At 37.2% G+C, this 16,724-nt stretch overlaps 1 protein-coding gene and 1 long non-coding RNA gene across 4 annotated transcripts; both read left to right on the plus strand.

Moving 5' to 3' along the window:
* On the plus strand, positions 4,898-5,620 carry LOC109710026. The gene is made up of 3 exons (XM_020232440.1): positions 4,898-5,217; positions 5,309-5,439; positions 5,520-5,620. The coding sequence occupies exons 1-3, from the start codon at positions 4,908-4,910 to the stop codon at positions 5,601-5,603; spliced, it is 525 nt and encodes a 174-aa protein (XP_020088029.1). The 5' UTR covers positions 4,898-4,907; the 3' UTR covers positions 5,604-5,620.
* Positions 14,994-15,684, plus strand: LOC109711038. 3 transcript variants are annotated; one of them, XR_002216494.1, is made up of 4 exons: positions 14,994-15,034; positions 15,296-15,362; positions 15,460-15,528; positions 15,645-15,684. It is a non-coding gene; the product is annotated as an uncharacterized LOC109711038 (long non-coding RNA). The 3 variants fall into 3 exon arrangements; XR_002216493.1 differs by having other exon boundaries at positions 15,642-15,674; XR_002216495.1 differs by having other exon boundaries at positions 15,003-15,034; positions 15,293-15,362; positions 15,642-15,674.

The following is a 16,724-nucleotide window of genomic DNA, read 5'->3' on the forward strand; positions in this document are numbered from 1 at the left end:
TGTGAATTGGAAAACTTTTAATTGTGATCTCTCGATTTGCCTTGTTACTATTCTGTTGTGTTGACGCTTCGTTCGGTTAGAGAAAACTCAGTCCGTTCGGCGGGGATGTTGACGTCCCCGTGGGCTTCCCCTGTGGACTCGGGGCTTGACATTCACATTGGCATTGGTAGGCTCTGTAACTTTTCCTCCGAAGAAATAATTTGTTTTTGACCTTCAAACAAGCTTAAGGAAATGTATCAATTCCCTTAACATTTGTGGCCTATTTGGATACATAATTATCTTATCTCATCCATCATCTTTTTTCATAATAGCTAAAACCCAAACTTACTAGATTTTATCATCTAAAAAAAAATGAAAATCCACATCACACAATTTGTCAATGAGTACGTAGTTTTATCGTCCCAATTATGGGCCCTAAAATTATTGTCCACATAATTTGACATGTGTAACTAAATTGTCATCTTATACTTATGCATACAATAATGGTCAAATGATAACCACTATACGCTGCTGGGAGAAAAAAAAAAATAACTAACAAAGCTACAATCCAGACCACTAACCCAATCTTATTATACTTGAGGTTTTTTAGGACATATCAAATCCCTTTGTAAAGCTTTCTGTTTATAAAACAATTGAGATGATCTAACACTTTCTATAGGTGTCATGATAGAAATCACTTAGGTGACTCTAGTCCATGGTAGGGCTGGCAAATGAGCGAGCTGGCTCGTTTTCGACTTGCGTTCGACTCGATATATGGCTCGCTTGAGCTCAACTCGAAATTAAATGAGCTGACCTTGAATAGGAAAAAAAAAACTCGAAATTTATTTCAAGCCGAGCTTGAGTATTGCTGGGCTCGCTCAAATTAGACTCGAAAAGCTCGATACATATATATATAGAGTCCAACATAGAGTCCAGCTACTGTATTCTTATCAGTACGATCGCCCTCGTACTCATAAGTCGTTTTCGATGATAGAGCTTCCGAATCGACGATTCATACCGTTAAACGTTATCTAGAGCATTTAAAACTTCTAAAAATCAAATTTTATAATTTTTTGACATCATTTACTTTACGATCAAAATGTCACAAAATTGATAATTTTTAACGGCCGGGATGGGATACTTGGTAGTTTAACGGTGTAAAAAAATCATAATCGATTGAATTTTTGATAGAAAATTCTATTCACTACCTAGATAAAGATCAATAACTCCGATCTTAAATTGAAGGATCCAATCATCCATTCTTAGGACGTCGTTCGATTTCGACCGTTCATTTTATACCCATTTGATGGACTTTATTATGATTTCGAAAAATTACAAAATTTATTTTCTAGAAGTTTCAAATACTCTAGATCATATTTAACAGAGTGGATCGTCGATTCGGATGTCCCATCATCGAAAACAACTTTTGAGTACCAAAGGCTCTATACTCATAAGAGTATAGTAACCCTAGCCTATATACATATATATATATATATATATACAGAGTCCGGCTACTATACTTTTATGAGTATTGGGTCTTTTATACTCATTAAGTTTTCGACCCTTAGATTTATTCCATTAATCATTTTCATCCGTTAGATCATACTATTTAACCAACTACCCACTCAACCCTAGGGGACCACTATCATTCTAAGTGGGGACCACCGTCATCCTAACCACACATCCCATCAATCAACGGTTAAAATTTATGAGTACAATGAGGTCAATACTCATAAAAGTATAGTAGCCCCAGCCTATATATACATATATACATGTGAATATACACATGTGTATATACACGTGTATATACACATGTATATATGTATAAATATACATATATAGAGTTGAGCTAGAATACTCCCAAAAGGACCAAGTTGTTGGTGTTTTTGAATTTTTAGCCATTAGATGGAGATATGTAGATGATGGTGGTAGGTGGTGGTAAGTGGAATAGTGTTTGATCCAAAGGCTATTAGTAATCAAGGAGTAGATCCAAGGGCTAAAAACTAAGAAGCATCAAGGGGTTGGTGCTTCTAAAAGTATTCTAGCTCAATTCTACATATATATATATATATATATATATATATATCAAGGAAGAAGGTGCCGCCCCGTGCCGTACGACACGGAGCGTGCCGTACCGTGCCCCCTTCTGGGGGTCTCGGACCCCCCCGGGTGACGCGGCACATGACCCGTGCCACTCGAGACAAAGCGGCACGAGGCCATGTGCCACGGCACAGTGCCGCGGCCATTCAATTCTTTTTTTTTCCTTTTTTTTTTTTTGCTTTTGCTTTTTTTTCTCCTTGGATCCCTCTCTTTGGATCCCTTCTTTAAGTGTTTTTGTTGTGGGCATCATGTCACATGCCCACAGCCTAATTAGATTTTTGTCTTTTTGTCTTTTTGTCTTTTTGTTTGGCCTTTGGGTAACCAAAAGGCCAAACAAATGTAATCCAAAGGCAATTGTGAAATTATAAATTCATGCAAATCCGCCTCCTGACCCCCGCGCCCCATCTTTCTTTCCTTCTTATTCTTTCTTCCCCTTTCTTTCTTTTGCCGGTGCTTAGCTATCTTCTCCTGTCTCTTTTTTTTTTTTTTCAGTTCTTACATATCTTCCTAAAATTATTTTTGTCCTCTTTTTTTCGTCGCTTGAAAAGAAGGCAAAGACATTTCATATCGCAGATTTGCTTGTTAGGTAAGTCAAAAAATTATAATTTAAATTTTTTATTTATAAATATAGGGGCTAATTTTTAATTGACATATCCGATCCAGCACAGACATCCACTTTCTTTTCGCAAATTATTTTATCAAAATTTCTCGCACCGTGAAACGTTCGGCGAATCAGGGTAAACAACATCAATCATAATTTCTTTTTTTGCATTAGAAAATATAAAATATTGTTAAAATTAAAAGCTAAATGAAACCAATTGATATTTAAGTTTATTTAATTTATTTGTCATTTAATTTATTGCTATTTCTTTTGATGATCTAACAATTTTTCAAAAAAATTTAATAAAAAAAATTTAAAATAATTACAAAAATATTTTTAAAAATAGCTTTTAAAATTATGTTTTTGTATCTTGATAAAAAGAAAGGCAGTAATACGATCAAAAGAAATAGAAAAAAAAAATGTCTTTCGTATTTTGAAAATTATAACCTGTAATAATTTTTAAAAAACAATAATAAATAAATTAAATTAATTTTAAGAATTATAATTTTAGAAGAAGCTATTTGCGGCTAACTTGTATTTATACTCTATATTTTTAAAAGAATAAAAAAGAAAAAAATTATTGATTGTAATTGCGGTCTTATGTGGGTTGTTTAATCATTATAAATGCTTTATAATGCAATCAATAAGACAGATCTGAAAAGTTTTTTAGAAAAAAAATAAAATTTTCTATTATTTTATCTGTTATAATTTTTTCAAATTTATCAAAAAATAAAAATAAAAACAAAAGAATTTTCAAAGTTGGTACTTGGTAGATATGATACATTTTCATCATATCGTTCTTTTTCTTATTTTTCTGGAATAGATTTTATTTTATTTGTTTGTATGTCAATAATTATAGATCATAATGCCACCTAAATGATCAAAAGATTATGGTTAGCAACATGGACCAATGATTGATGGGAATAGGTTTCATTAGAAGTGCAATTATTGTAATATGGTCGGAATGGGCGGACGTGTCACTCACCTAAAGAAACATATTGCTGGGGGTTTTTCTGAAGTATCGAACTACCCTAAAGTCTCTTTAGGAAATAAGACATGCAATGAAAATTGAGTTAGAATCTTCAAAATTAGCAAAAAAGAAAGTAAGAGATGATCGAGATGAACTAGATAAACGAGCAGCAGAATATCCCCCTATTGACCCATATGAAGGTATAGGTGATGAATTAGATACTGATACTAGAGCTGCCATGGAAGCATCTGCACAAAAAAGATGGCAGCAAGATGAAGTCCAACGACATAAAGCACAATTTGGACGCTCTCAGTTTGATGCCGGTAGTGGGTCTAGGTCTGGGTCTGGGTCTACACCATCTGGTTTAGCTCGTAGTGGTTCTGTTAGCCGTTTGTTCGACAGATTTAAAAAAGGACCAAAAGAAAAAAGTGGAAGACATCCAAATATTATAGATATAGACCCAATGGCATTTCCACACTCAGATGCTCAACAGCAGCGTATAGATACAATATTAAAAAAAGATAAGAAAGGTAAAATTGGTAGAGCCATAGCAAAGTTTTTTTACTTTAGTCATATTCCTTCCCATGCAACAAGCACTCCATATTATAGATCAATGATTGCTACCATACAAAAAGAGGGTCTAAGAGTTGAACCCCCAACGCAGTATGAAATCTCTGGCAAATACCTTGACGCCGAGGTCAATGATATTCATGTATGGGTAAAAAACTTGAAACAACTGTGGGAGATGTATGGTGTGACTTTGATGTGTGATAGTTGGACAGGACCAACAAAAATGAGCATTATAAATTTTTTAATTTATTGTAATGGCAAGGTGATCTTTCACAAATCAATCGATGCAACCGGTTGATTTGAAGATGCTGACTATATATATGCATTATTGAAACAAGTGTTACGTGAGGTTGGTGAGAAATGTGTGGTACAAGTTATATCGGACAATGGTGCAAACTTTAAGAAAGCTGGCAAGCTATTAATGCAAAGGCATCCACATTTATTTTGGACTCCTTGTGCAGCGCATTGCATCAACCTAATGATGTCTGACTTTGATGAGATAAATCGGGTGAAAAAAACTGTAGATACTGCACAACGTATATCTAAGTATTTGTATAATCATCTTTGGGTCCATGCTTTAATGGTGAAATTTATAGGACGAGAACTCATACGTCCTGGTATCACACGATTTGCAATAAATTTATTGCTCTAAACAGTATCCTTCAAAATAAAAATGGATTAAAGTCTATGTTTGCATCAGATGAATGGCAAACATCTCGTTATGCCTCCACGGCTGATGGAAAATCGATTAAGCAAATAATTCTATCTGCCAAGTTTTGGGATTATGTGAAAGAGATTGTTGATATTGTGGAGCCGCTATATGTGGTCCTCCGTTTAGTGGATCAAGAAAAAATACCTCAAATGGGACATGTCTATTATAAACTAAGGATGGCTAAAGATAATATTAAAAAAAATAATCCGCTACGGTGTCAATCTTTTCTAAAAATTATTGATAGACGTTGGGACGTCCAGATGAACCGGGATCTACACCTAGCAGGTAAGTTACAAATTATAACAAAACTATTTATTACTGATTGTTCATTAGTAGTCTTGTATTGTTAATGGAGTGATTTCTTTCTTAATGATAGGTTATTATCTTAATCAGTCGTACCATCATCGTTATAATCTTGGATTTGATGATGAACTGTTGAAAGCATTACGAAACGTTATCAATAGATTGGAGAGGGATCCAAAACATGCTGCTCTTGCCATAAGTGAGGTATAATATTTTTTCAATGTATTATTAATTTGCTAGATGTTAATATGCTGATTTTTTATTATTATACTATCATAATAAAGGAAAAAATATTTCGTGAATCCTCTGAAACTTTTGGTGAAGCGGGTGCAATTAATGGAAGGCACAATACCGATCCCAGTAAGTAGCTCCATAATTTGGCCAGTTTACAGCTAACAATAAATCTTATTCGATATATTTTTAACTTTTAATTGTACAGCTGAGTGGTGGCTACAATATAGTGAATCAGCAAAACATTTAAAAAAAATTATTGTGCATGTCTTATCTCAAACGATAACATCTGGTGGATGTGAACGCAACCAGAGCACGTTCGCACTGATACATACCAAAGTGCGTAATCGATTAGCGTACGCTCGATTAGAAAAGCTAGTTTATGTCCACTATAATATGAGGCTCCGTTTAAGATGCATGCAAGAGGAGTATGATAAGGAATTAAAAACTTATGATCCCTTTAGATGCAAGTTTTATCAATGATGAATTAGACCCCGTACTTGATTGGCTACAAGATAGAGACAATCAAGAGAACCCATTACTCGATGAGCCTAGAGATCCACCACAACCATTCAGAATAATTGCTGATGAAGCAGGAATTAGTGATGTTGAAAGATGGGCTGACGAGAACATAGGAAGGTCTCAAGGTAATGTGCAAGAACAAACGGCTTTGGACGAAGAACCCAAAATCCTGCACATGACTTTGATGCAGAATTTGAACGTCTTATGCAAAGACCTGAATATGGTCATTCACGTCATACTCAGAGTCAATCTGGAAAGGAGAAAACGTCTTATACCGCAAAGAGGCCTTCAACGCCAGTCCGAAGCGGTAAGAGTAAAAAAAATATGACATCGATGGATCCATTAGATGCAGCTGATGCACTCCCACAAGATAATGATAGTGATACATCGACACGAGCAGATTCTGAATTACCACAGTCTAAAGATGAATGTAGTGATGATGATGATACCACTAATAGCAGTGAGGATGGTAGCGACTTCATTCCACCAACACAACAGAAGAATGGGGGTGGTCGTGGCCTTATATTTACTGAAGAGCAAAACTTCACACATGCCACTCAAGATGCTGATCATGGGTCTCAACCACGTCAAACATCCGGAGTCGTATATGACCGTCGAAAAGATAGGAGGTCCTCACAACAAGTTTATGGGGAGATGAGAGAAGGTTTGGAGGCAATATCAACTAGACATCCACGAAGGGATGATACTTTACACACACAGTTTGATAGTACTTAAATATCATCACATCCCTCATATCGACATGGCCTATATAGAGAGATATTTGATTTTGATTCATCAATTTATGGCACTCGGAGTGAATCCCAATCCATCCCATTACATAGTGAAAGCTCATACGGCGAATCTACGTCCACTCATGCATATCCACATTATGGTTCTTCTATTCCATACAATTCATATCCTTATGATGCTTCAGTCTATATGCCACAAATGACTATTGTCATCAACGATCCAGTTGCATATGCAGGTTATCTCCGATAATACAATAACATATATCGGGAATATATAACTTTCTCACAATACCAGCAATACTTATATCAACATTGTCAAATAAATCTTGTATCTGCAGATGACAATATGCCATATGATCAAGCGCAACAATCTACGTGGAATTAAGCAGTCATCTCTATATAAAGATGTGAATTTAAATAATTATTATACTTGTGAATTTTATTATTGTATTTTAATTTTTATTCTACATCAGGTATAGTTGTATTTTACTTACAAAAAGCTTANAAATCGCATGAAATATTTATTTTCTTTAGCAATAAAATATGCTAATTATTTATTATGTATTTTTATCAAATCTTTTGAACTTTATTGAGAAAATTACTTACTAATGTCAAGAATAGAGGGTTTTGAGTTGTGTCATCGACACGGGGACTGTATCGTGCCGATATTTTGCTGGCACGATATGGCACGGTGGATACGGTCTGTGTTGATAGGCACTTTAAAATTTGATTGGAATAGAGGGGTCTGTATTAGCTTGTTTTGTACTTTTACCATTTTGACGTCATATATTGAGAGCAAGGATTTAAGTACCGTGGCGTGGGGTCGTGCCGGAAACTTGCCGGCACGGTATGGCACGATGCGTGCCGGACCATGCCGATGCGTGTTGGTCACAAAAAATATATGTGCCGACACGTAATGGCACGAAATATTTATTTTCTTTAGCAACGAAATTTGTTATGTATTTTTATCAAATCTTTTGAACTTTATTGAGAAAATTGCTTACTAATTTTAAGAATAGAGGGTTTTGAGTCGTGCCATCGGCACGGGGGCTGTATCGTGCCGGTATCTTGTTGGCACGGTACGGCACGGTGGATACGGCCCGTGCCAACGGGCACTTAAAATTTTGATTATAAGAGTTCATTGGAATCAAAAAAACTGAAATAAATCCGTACCAAAGTATGCCAGTAGAGGTCGTGCGTATCTGTCGGCACGCAAGCGTGCCACGTGTCGGCACGCAAGCGTGCCCGTGCCGGCGTGCCACATGTCGGCACGCAAGCATGCCCGTGTCGTACCGTGCCAGGGACGTAACGGCACGCCCCCGTGCCACGACACTTTAAACCTTGATACACACACACACACACACACGCACACACTCATATATATANCTTTAAAATTTGATTGGAATAGAGGGGTCTGTATTAGCTTGTTTTGTACTTTTACCATTTTGATGTCATATATTGAGAGCAAGGATTTAAGTACCGTGGCGCGGGGTCGTGCCGGAAACTTGCCGGCACGGTATGGCACGATGCGTGCCGGACCATGCCGATGCGTGTTGGTCACAAAAAATATATGTGCCGACACGTAATGGCACGAAATATTTATTTTCTTTAGCAACGAAATATATCATTTATTTGTTATGTATTTTTATCAAATCTTTTGAACTTTATTGAGAAAATTGCTTACTAATTTTAAGAATAGAGGGTTTTGAGTCGTGCCATCGACATGGGGGCTGTATCATGCCGGTATTTTGCTGGCATGATACGGCACGGTGGATACGGCCCGTGCCGATGGACACTTTAATCCTTGATTGAGAGCTATAAATTAATTGCTCTTTTGGCTTGATATATCTTAGACATATATACTGAAGTTAAATCTGTAAGCTTTCTGCATTATGCTACTGATTTATACATGATCTTATACAAGTCAGGAGTCTAATGAAATTTCCATTATGCTACCACTTTTCCAAAATACTTGCAGCTAAATGTCTTGTTTGCAGAAGTTTCAGATTGAGCTTGAGGGATATTCATCGAAGGTCAACTTCTATAATTGTTGAGTTGGTAGCTGTATAAGTTGGATCATATGGCGCTTTCTGTCTACTTTATATAATTAATACAAACACAATTTGGTTCTGATCATACTTAGAAATAAATATTATAAATTATTGAAATATTTTACTTGCCATCCTGCATGCTTTGTAATGCATTATAATTTTCTTACGTCTCTTATTGTTTTTTTTTTATAACTAATCTTATCGATTTTTATAATTATAAAAATAATTTTCATAAAAAAAATAATTATAAAAATAGACGTTTAAATGCGGTGAATGATTCACCGCATTCATAACTTCTATTTAGAAGTAGAAAAATAATATCACCGCTTTTACCATCGTAGAATTATAATAAAAAGGAAGAAAAAGAAAGAAAGCGGTGAATGGTTCACCGTTTTTAAAAGCGGTAAACCATTCAATGCTTTTATAGGACTATATCTACAAATAAAAATTTAACAGATTTATTTTTAAAATAAAATTTTAGAAGAGGACTATTACACTAAAAACCCCTCTCTTATTCCTTGTTTGCAGAATTTGCAGTCAAGAAGACCGCCGAAGCAAGTAAAGTATGCAGAAGGGGACCATAATAATGTTTCATCAGATAAGATCATTGATGGGAGTGAGCTTCACCAGGCTGCAATGGAGCAGGAACTGATTAAGAGAGAGATTGCTGTTGGATCTTGTGCAAACCAGTGTGATGAAATTCAGCAAGGAACAAGCTCAATACATGACTCACCAAGGTGGGAAAGTGATGAGAATGACGGTCTGGCCTCTGGCTGTACTGATGGCAAACAAAGTAGCCCCATGGATACGTCTTCAAGAGATTACCTCTTTAGTGGGGGTGGCTTCTGCTTGGATGAAAGTGAAGATATGCAACAGGATGCAATGGCAGAGCCATCTGCAAGAATGCCAGAGGAATCGGCTGAACCACCCCTGAAGGAAGTAGATGTTTCTGGAGATCAGCAACATTTAGACAAGGATGCTTCTCAGCAAGTCAATGCGCAGGAAACATCCGAGCTGGAACAAAGTGTTTCTGTGTATTCATCACGCAGCAAAGGTAGGGCAAAACACGGCTTAAGTGCTATGCCGTCACTGAAGCGCAAAAGGACCGGATCTTGATCCCTGCGGCAAACTTAGCGGAGCTGTCTAGTTTGATTATTCCTCATTGTTCTCTCTGTATGTAATTCCACCACCTTGCAAAATAATCTATATAATTATATTTTGAATGATGAACGGAGATAAGTTTGTGGGAATATCTTTTGAAGTCTTTTAAGTTTTTCTTTGCACTCTTTTTGTTTAGTGAGATGACAAGCTAAAACACCATTTTTGTCTTGCTAGGATTACTATACTCTTATGAGTATGTATCTCTTTGGATTCATAAGTTTTCAGTCATTAGATGAAGGAATGTGCGGTTAGAAGAATACTGGTCCTCGGTTAAAATGATAAAGGTTCTCTAGGGTTGATTGGGTTGTTGGTTGAATAGTATGATCTAACGGTTGAAAATGGCTAAAGGGTAGATCTAATAACTGAAAACTTATGAGTATAAAAGAGTTTATACTTAAAAGAGTATAGTAGTTGGACTCCTTTAATATAAAGTCAGATTTCTAGTAGCTGTTGGAAAATAGTCTATTCTTATATTGTAAAAATAAATCTTTTAAGTATTCTGATTTGAAATTTGTAAATAACTATTTTGAAAAGAGCATGTTAGCATCAATGGCAAACTAATATACAGATAAAAAAATTCAGATGAGGACTCTGAGTAAGAGGCAGGCAAGGCACTGACTTTGAAGCAAGATTGTCGCTCCGTGTGTGTCTTCTGCGATCACTTCGGGCGATACAATGCTAGAGTAGTGCAACTAGAACCAAGTAAACTTTTAGAGATTCAGCGAATAGGGGAAGAAGATGTATAAAACTCATGAGTAAAAGCAGATGTAACAACAGCAAAACAGGAGATGTAACAGCAGCAAAAACTACTTACCCTCTCCTGTACACTTCCTTGTATAGAGAGAGGCGCCGCTGCGTGCAGCCACTAAAAACTTCGTGGTAGGTAGCAAATGGGAGGTTGGGTCCAACAGCTCTTTTGAGCGAAGGTAAAGCGAACCGGGAAGCAAAGACCGTGCACGGCTCGGCCCGGCATCTGCCACGCGCTACATCACCTAAGCTAATGACTTGGAGATGGCGAAGTTTATAAGCTACAACCACATGTCATGAGTTAGCCATGTGAGACTAAACTTCACATGTAGTAAGTGATGCACAAGCTCCCGAATAAAGCCCAATTGTTTTTGGTAGGTCAAAATAGATTTTTAAATCACATTTTAAAATAAATACTAACATTCTCCCACTTGATTTAAAATTTCATATATAAAAAAAATAATTAAACTTAGAATACAAAAATAACTTGATAAGGTGCTGGATCACTTATACCACGTATTCAACGAAGGTATTTTTTGGATTTGAACCTTCACTTAGGGTGTGTTTGTTTGGGTGGAAGTGAGGGGGAAGTGGAGAGGGGGAAAGTCGTTTACGCCATAAGCTATCACTTTTGTTGTTTGATTCGCAATAAAATAGTTACGGCCGAAACTCAAGTTAACCCGAAACAGCGTAATTGACTTCGGCCCAAATGATGGTGAAGAAAAAATAATAAAATAATATACTAGATAAAAATAATTATATTTAATTATGGTATTAATTATTTTTTTTATTCGGTTGACATATTTAAAATATGATAAAAATTGATTAATCAAGTATTAGTTTTTTTATTTTATAATTTTATTGTTGTATTATTATAATTTATATATAAAAAAATAATTTAGTTGTTTTAAATTAAATTTTAATTATATAAAAATATAATTATATTATTTTTATCTATTAAATTATTTATTATTTATATATAAATTATAGTTTTACATCATACACTTCCTACCAAACAAACAGCAGAATTAATAAAACTCCACTTCCATAACTACGAAACAAATAACGAAAAAAAAATAGTTTTTACCGAACTGCATCTCAACCCAAAGTCTAGTTTCGGTGAAACAAACATGCCCTTAGTGCTTGTCTATATTCATCCGAGGGCACCAATTGTGGACTACACCTTGAACCAAGGCCAGTGAATCAAATTACACAAACCGCACACACGATACAACCATTTAGGTTCTATGCAGGTTAGCACTTTTATAGCCATGCACTAATATTGTTTCATGTGTGTTTTAAGGAATCACCCTCTTCCAATAAATAGTAGGTCCCCAAAAAGGTATTTTCAAGGTCATACACTGCCTTGTATGTCTTCGAACCATTCAGGGCAAATGAACTTTCCATCCACCTGCAAATATGAGCACCATCACCATAGCAAAATCAGAGGCAGGAGAGATGTATTATCTATGGAGGGTCTCATCCACCACAGGCCCGTGCACAACAAGAGGATCGATGCTTTAATTGCGGGAAGGCAGGAGATCAACTATCTGCATGTCCCCAAGATGTGTTTCCAACATCGTTAATAGCGTCCATTCCTTCGACCCCACAGCAAACGGCAGGAGTTTCACCTACTTTTGCCATATCCAATCTAGTATAAGCTTCGCGTTAAATAGAGAGACTGTAGCAACTACCCAGTGGAAGAGTATATGCGGCACAAGTGGTAGATGCGTCAGCAGCCGATGAGGTAGTAGCAGGTATTGTTCTGATTTCCAGCATCCGAGCACAAGCATTATTTGACACTGCTACATCGCATTCTTTTGTGAGTCGGGCATTTGCACCACTGTACGGACTAGAGGTAGAACCACTACCATATGCATAGGAAGCCTACGAGGTGGGTGGTGCTTCTCAAACTCGTTGAACTTCCCTCTATGCCTAATGTGTCATTCAATTGAGCATATGTATATACATTGTTCCATGCATTTTAGGGTAAAGTAATGATAATAATGTGATGTTGCATGATTGTGAGTACAACTTGCATAATGTGATGGTTGAGAACCTTATGAATGTCAAAAAAATTCTATATGTGTGCATGAGGTGAAATGTGAGAACCAAAGTGAGGGAAAAGAACAGAGTGACACATGACATAGATCGAGTGGCATTTGAAAATGTAAAGTAAAGTGACACTAGAGTTAGTGTGAGGCAAAGAACTAATGCGAGGTAAAGAATGATATTAATGATTAAAGCTAATGTAAAGTGGGGCATAAAGAACGTGTAAAGTTAAAGAATGAGAAAGCTAAAGATAGCCTAAAGTAAAGGGATGTAAAGAACTTGATTGCTAGAGTTAGCAACATAAAGTGATGTAATGAACACTAGAGTTAGTGCAAAGTCAAGATTGAACTTAAAATCCTTAGAGTTAAGGATTCGATCATACTTTCTATGAGTTACGTGCTCGAGGGCGGTCGCTCCCCCTCGGGCGATGCGCTCCGGAGTTATGCATCACGGGTTGGAGTAAACCCGAAGGACGGTCCTAGCGGGTGAGTTCCTGCGATGATGGACTTAATGTGAAGCAAGTTAATGTGGCGAAACCCCCGGGTTAGCCTTGAGATTAAAGAACAAAGAACAAAGTGTAAAGTGTAAAGTGTAAGGAACCAAAGAACTTGCATAATCTGCATATGTTAATGTTGAGCATAATTCCTGCTTATTGATCAGGCATATTAGCATCATATTATAGATTGGTTACTATGTTCAGCTTATCCTTTCTATTATGCCTGAGTTAGTCCTAGTGGGAAAGTCGGTGATGTTGAGGCCGAACCCACTGGAAACTTTGTTGTAGTTCTCACCCCACTATTCAACAGAGCCCGGACCGAGCGAGCCGGCGAGCGACCGAGGTAAAGGTATCGCGCCTTAGTCAGAGGCCACCAGAGTTGGGTTACATTTTTGTAGTAGTTACCCTTTTATCATCTTTTGTACTTGATGATTAGTGATGTAAAAAAAGAATGTAAAGCACCCTTTTGAGGTAAATGTGATGTAAGAAAGAAATGATGAAATGATGTAATGAATTGTAAGGAATTATAAAAGTTACAAGTTGGATGTAATGTATATGATCTAAATTGAATCATAGTACAAAATGAATGCTAGTTTCCTATCTTTCACTCGTGGCTATTGCTTACCCTCGTGTAAGCCGTGTTTGTATGTTTCCGCTAATGCACTTCTTGTTTGAAAATGTACATGTGATGAGCCTTGGGCGGACAGGAAAAACTCTGTCCGTTCGGCGTCTGTTTGACGTGCTCGGGCCGGCCCAAATTGGTATCGGTCCCAGGGCGTGACAGGGCCGAACCAGACACGTGTGCCGCTGGCGGCCGATTGCAAGTGTCGACAAGCAATCGGAAAGCGATTTGAGGTGGGTTGTGCTCACCGAAATATTTAGCTCGCTTCCATGTCGAAGCAAAGTGTTGTTTATTATTGATGCATATATGTATAGTGGTAGGTTGCATAAGATAATATAGATACATAAATCTTATTATGCTTGGTTGTCATTACCTACCATTGAGATGGATGCATGATGAACATAACATAGAAATGCTAGATGAATGCATGATTAACATTGTGAGGATATACTAGATGACATTGCATGTTGACATGTGTAGAATATGCTCGATTCACGTAGATGTGAACTTGGTCGATAACTCTAGGTTGATTAGAGAAGTTGACATTGAAAAACAAGAGCATGTGGACTATATTACTCAAAATGGACAAGTAGAATGTCAAGTAGATCGAGTGACATTTAACCTAGTGTCATTAACATAGGTTGAACATTGTAATACACTGAACTTTTGCAAATTGCGGAGTTCGAGTATGTGGAATGGTGTGTGGATCACTCCTACATGTTTTAAAAGGTTAGAACAAGTTTTTGGATAAGTTAGAGGATGATTGGAATGTTAAAAGTGAGAAATTGCATTGATCTGCGAAAATCAGCCTTTTCTGCTTGCTGTACCGGTACAGCCGCAATGGTGTACCGGTACACGGTGGCAATTCGTGGCAGCAAGGCTAGTTTGGTCTTTTCACATCTTGATCCCTATCTTATGGACCCAGCTCGACCCCAGGAGCTCTGTGGATGTTGCTGGAGTGCAGAGGAGTGTGCTACCATCTCTCTCTCTTTCTCTCTAGGGTTTTTCTCTCTCTACATCGAATTCGCCGATTTCGCTCGTTTTCGTCGCCGCGCGCGTTCTTCGCTGGTTGCGAGCGTCGCAGCACCTTTGTGCACGTGCAAGAGAGTGTTTTGGAGGGATTTTTGCAGCCCTGGACCAGTAAGGAGCTGGTTGCAAGCTTGAGAAGGTATATAACTTGATTTTTCTGTTATCGACGTTCTATTCGTCGATTTGAGTAGCGATTTCAGATTTTTGCTCTTGGCTGTTCTAAACTGAGAATTCAGCTATTATTAATGAGTTAATTAGCTGTGAATTAACCTTCTTAGACCTGGGATAAGCTACTTTGAAGCTTAATTGGAATATTTAGCCATTTATGAAGCTAAAATCGGAACTTAATGCACTAAGTTGTGCGAATTTATGCAAATTGGGATTTTTTTCTTCGCAGCAGGTCTTCGAGCCTCGTTGAGCTAAACTTGTACTCTTTGAAGCTGGTTTGGGAGGTATTCTAACCTGAGGTAAGTAGGGAGTTTAGTTAGAAAACTGAATTCGCAAGATTTCGACTATTATAGCTTATAATCGACTATATTGATGTCGTCTCGAAATTGTTCGCAGCGAGAGGGTGTTTGACCCTTGGACCGCCTTCGTCTGGTCTTGGAGGACCTTCTGGAAGCTTAACGTGAGGTTTGAACTAAGCCAAACAGGGATTTAAGCTATTCCAATGTACGAAGTGTAATTGCGCCGAAATTGGCCTTTTCGATCGTAATTTTGATACGATATGTATGCTTCGTGTTCAGCAGGATTGCGACCTAGTGGAGCTGATCCTTGGAACTCCTTGGACTGTTTTGGAGCCTAGTACTAGGTGGGTCGGACCTAACAAGAGCAAGTGAAACTCCTCTATGTTCTATATGTATTATAGAAATGGTCTTATTGTGTGCTTATGCGATTGTTTAAGGGCTCGGAACTCGTCATCATGACGTTTATGCATAAAAGTACTCATGCATTCAAGTATTTTTGTTTTGTTCAGTAGAACAACTAAGAATTCAGTTTATTATGTTTCTATGATATAGAGAACATATATACATGAAAGTATTTACATTTATATTCAATTCAGTTGAATGTCTTATGAACAAGTGTAGGATGCACTTTAAAGTAGAGAACAATGACATTCTCTTGACTCGAACGTAGAGAACTATGACATGCTCTGGACTATGTTGATAGTGCCATACTAGTGAAAAGATTATAATGCTATGTGATTTAGCTTTACCCTTACATGTTTACAATCTAGTGATTACTAGCTCTTGTTACTATTGTGTATTGAAATTCCGATCAGCGGATCGAGGGTAAGAACTTTGCAATGAAATTATGAAAATTGTGACATGTGGATATTGGATATTGTTTGCTTGCCATCGTGCTCATTCGCACACGCTTGTGAGGGTAGCTCCCTACAAGCCGGCACTCCGGAGTTGGCCTATGCGACAGTTGCTCGCCCGTGCGGGATTGGGTGCCGAAGTGGATTGCCGTGGGGAGTGTATACTACCACGGGGCCATTAGGCGCGGCGCAAGCTGGACTACCTTGGGTAGGTCCCTGTGAATGAAAGGAAAGTACTAAATGAAAAAGGACAGTAATGAATGTTTATTACTTAAAGTGTACAGTAGTCACTTTTATATTCGTGCTTATACTCATGTCTATGTTCATGATTACAGAAGTTGCTATATCTCTTTTATGCAAATGGTTCGTTACTGTAGAAAGCTATTACATGTTGATTACATGCTTATTACTTATTAGCANTATGTTCATGATTACAGAAGTTGCTATATCTCTTTTGTGCAAATGGTTCATTACTGTAGAAAGCTATTACATGTTGATTACATGCTTA

Source organism: Ananas comosus, linkage group 5 (assembly GCF_001540865.1).
Source record: "Ananas comosus cultivar F153 linkage group 5, ASM154086v1, whole genome shotgun sequence".
Taxonomy (NCBI): domain Eukaryota; kingdom Viridiplantae; phylum Streptophyta; class Magnoliopsida; order Poales; family Bromeliaceae; genus Ananas; species Ananas comosus.

Coding starts and splice junctions, on each gene's coding strand:
- LOC109710026 (XM_020232440.1), top strand. CDS start 4,908: ATGTTTGCATCAGATGAATGGCAAACATCTCGTTATGCCTCCACGGCT. Junction 5,218..5,308: donor CCGGGATCTACACCTAGCAG/GTAAGTTACAAA, acceptor TCTTAATGATAG/GTTATTATCTTAATCAGTCG. Junction 5,440..5,519: donor CTGCTCTTGCCATAAGTGAG/GTATAATATTTT, acceptor ATCATAATAAAG/GAAAAAATATTTCGTGAATC.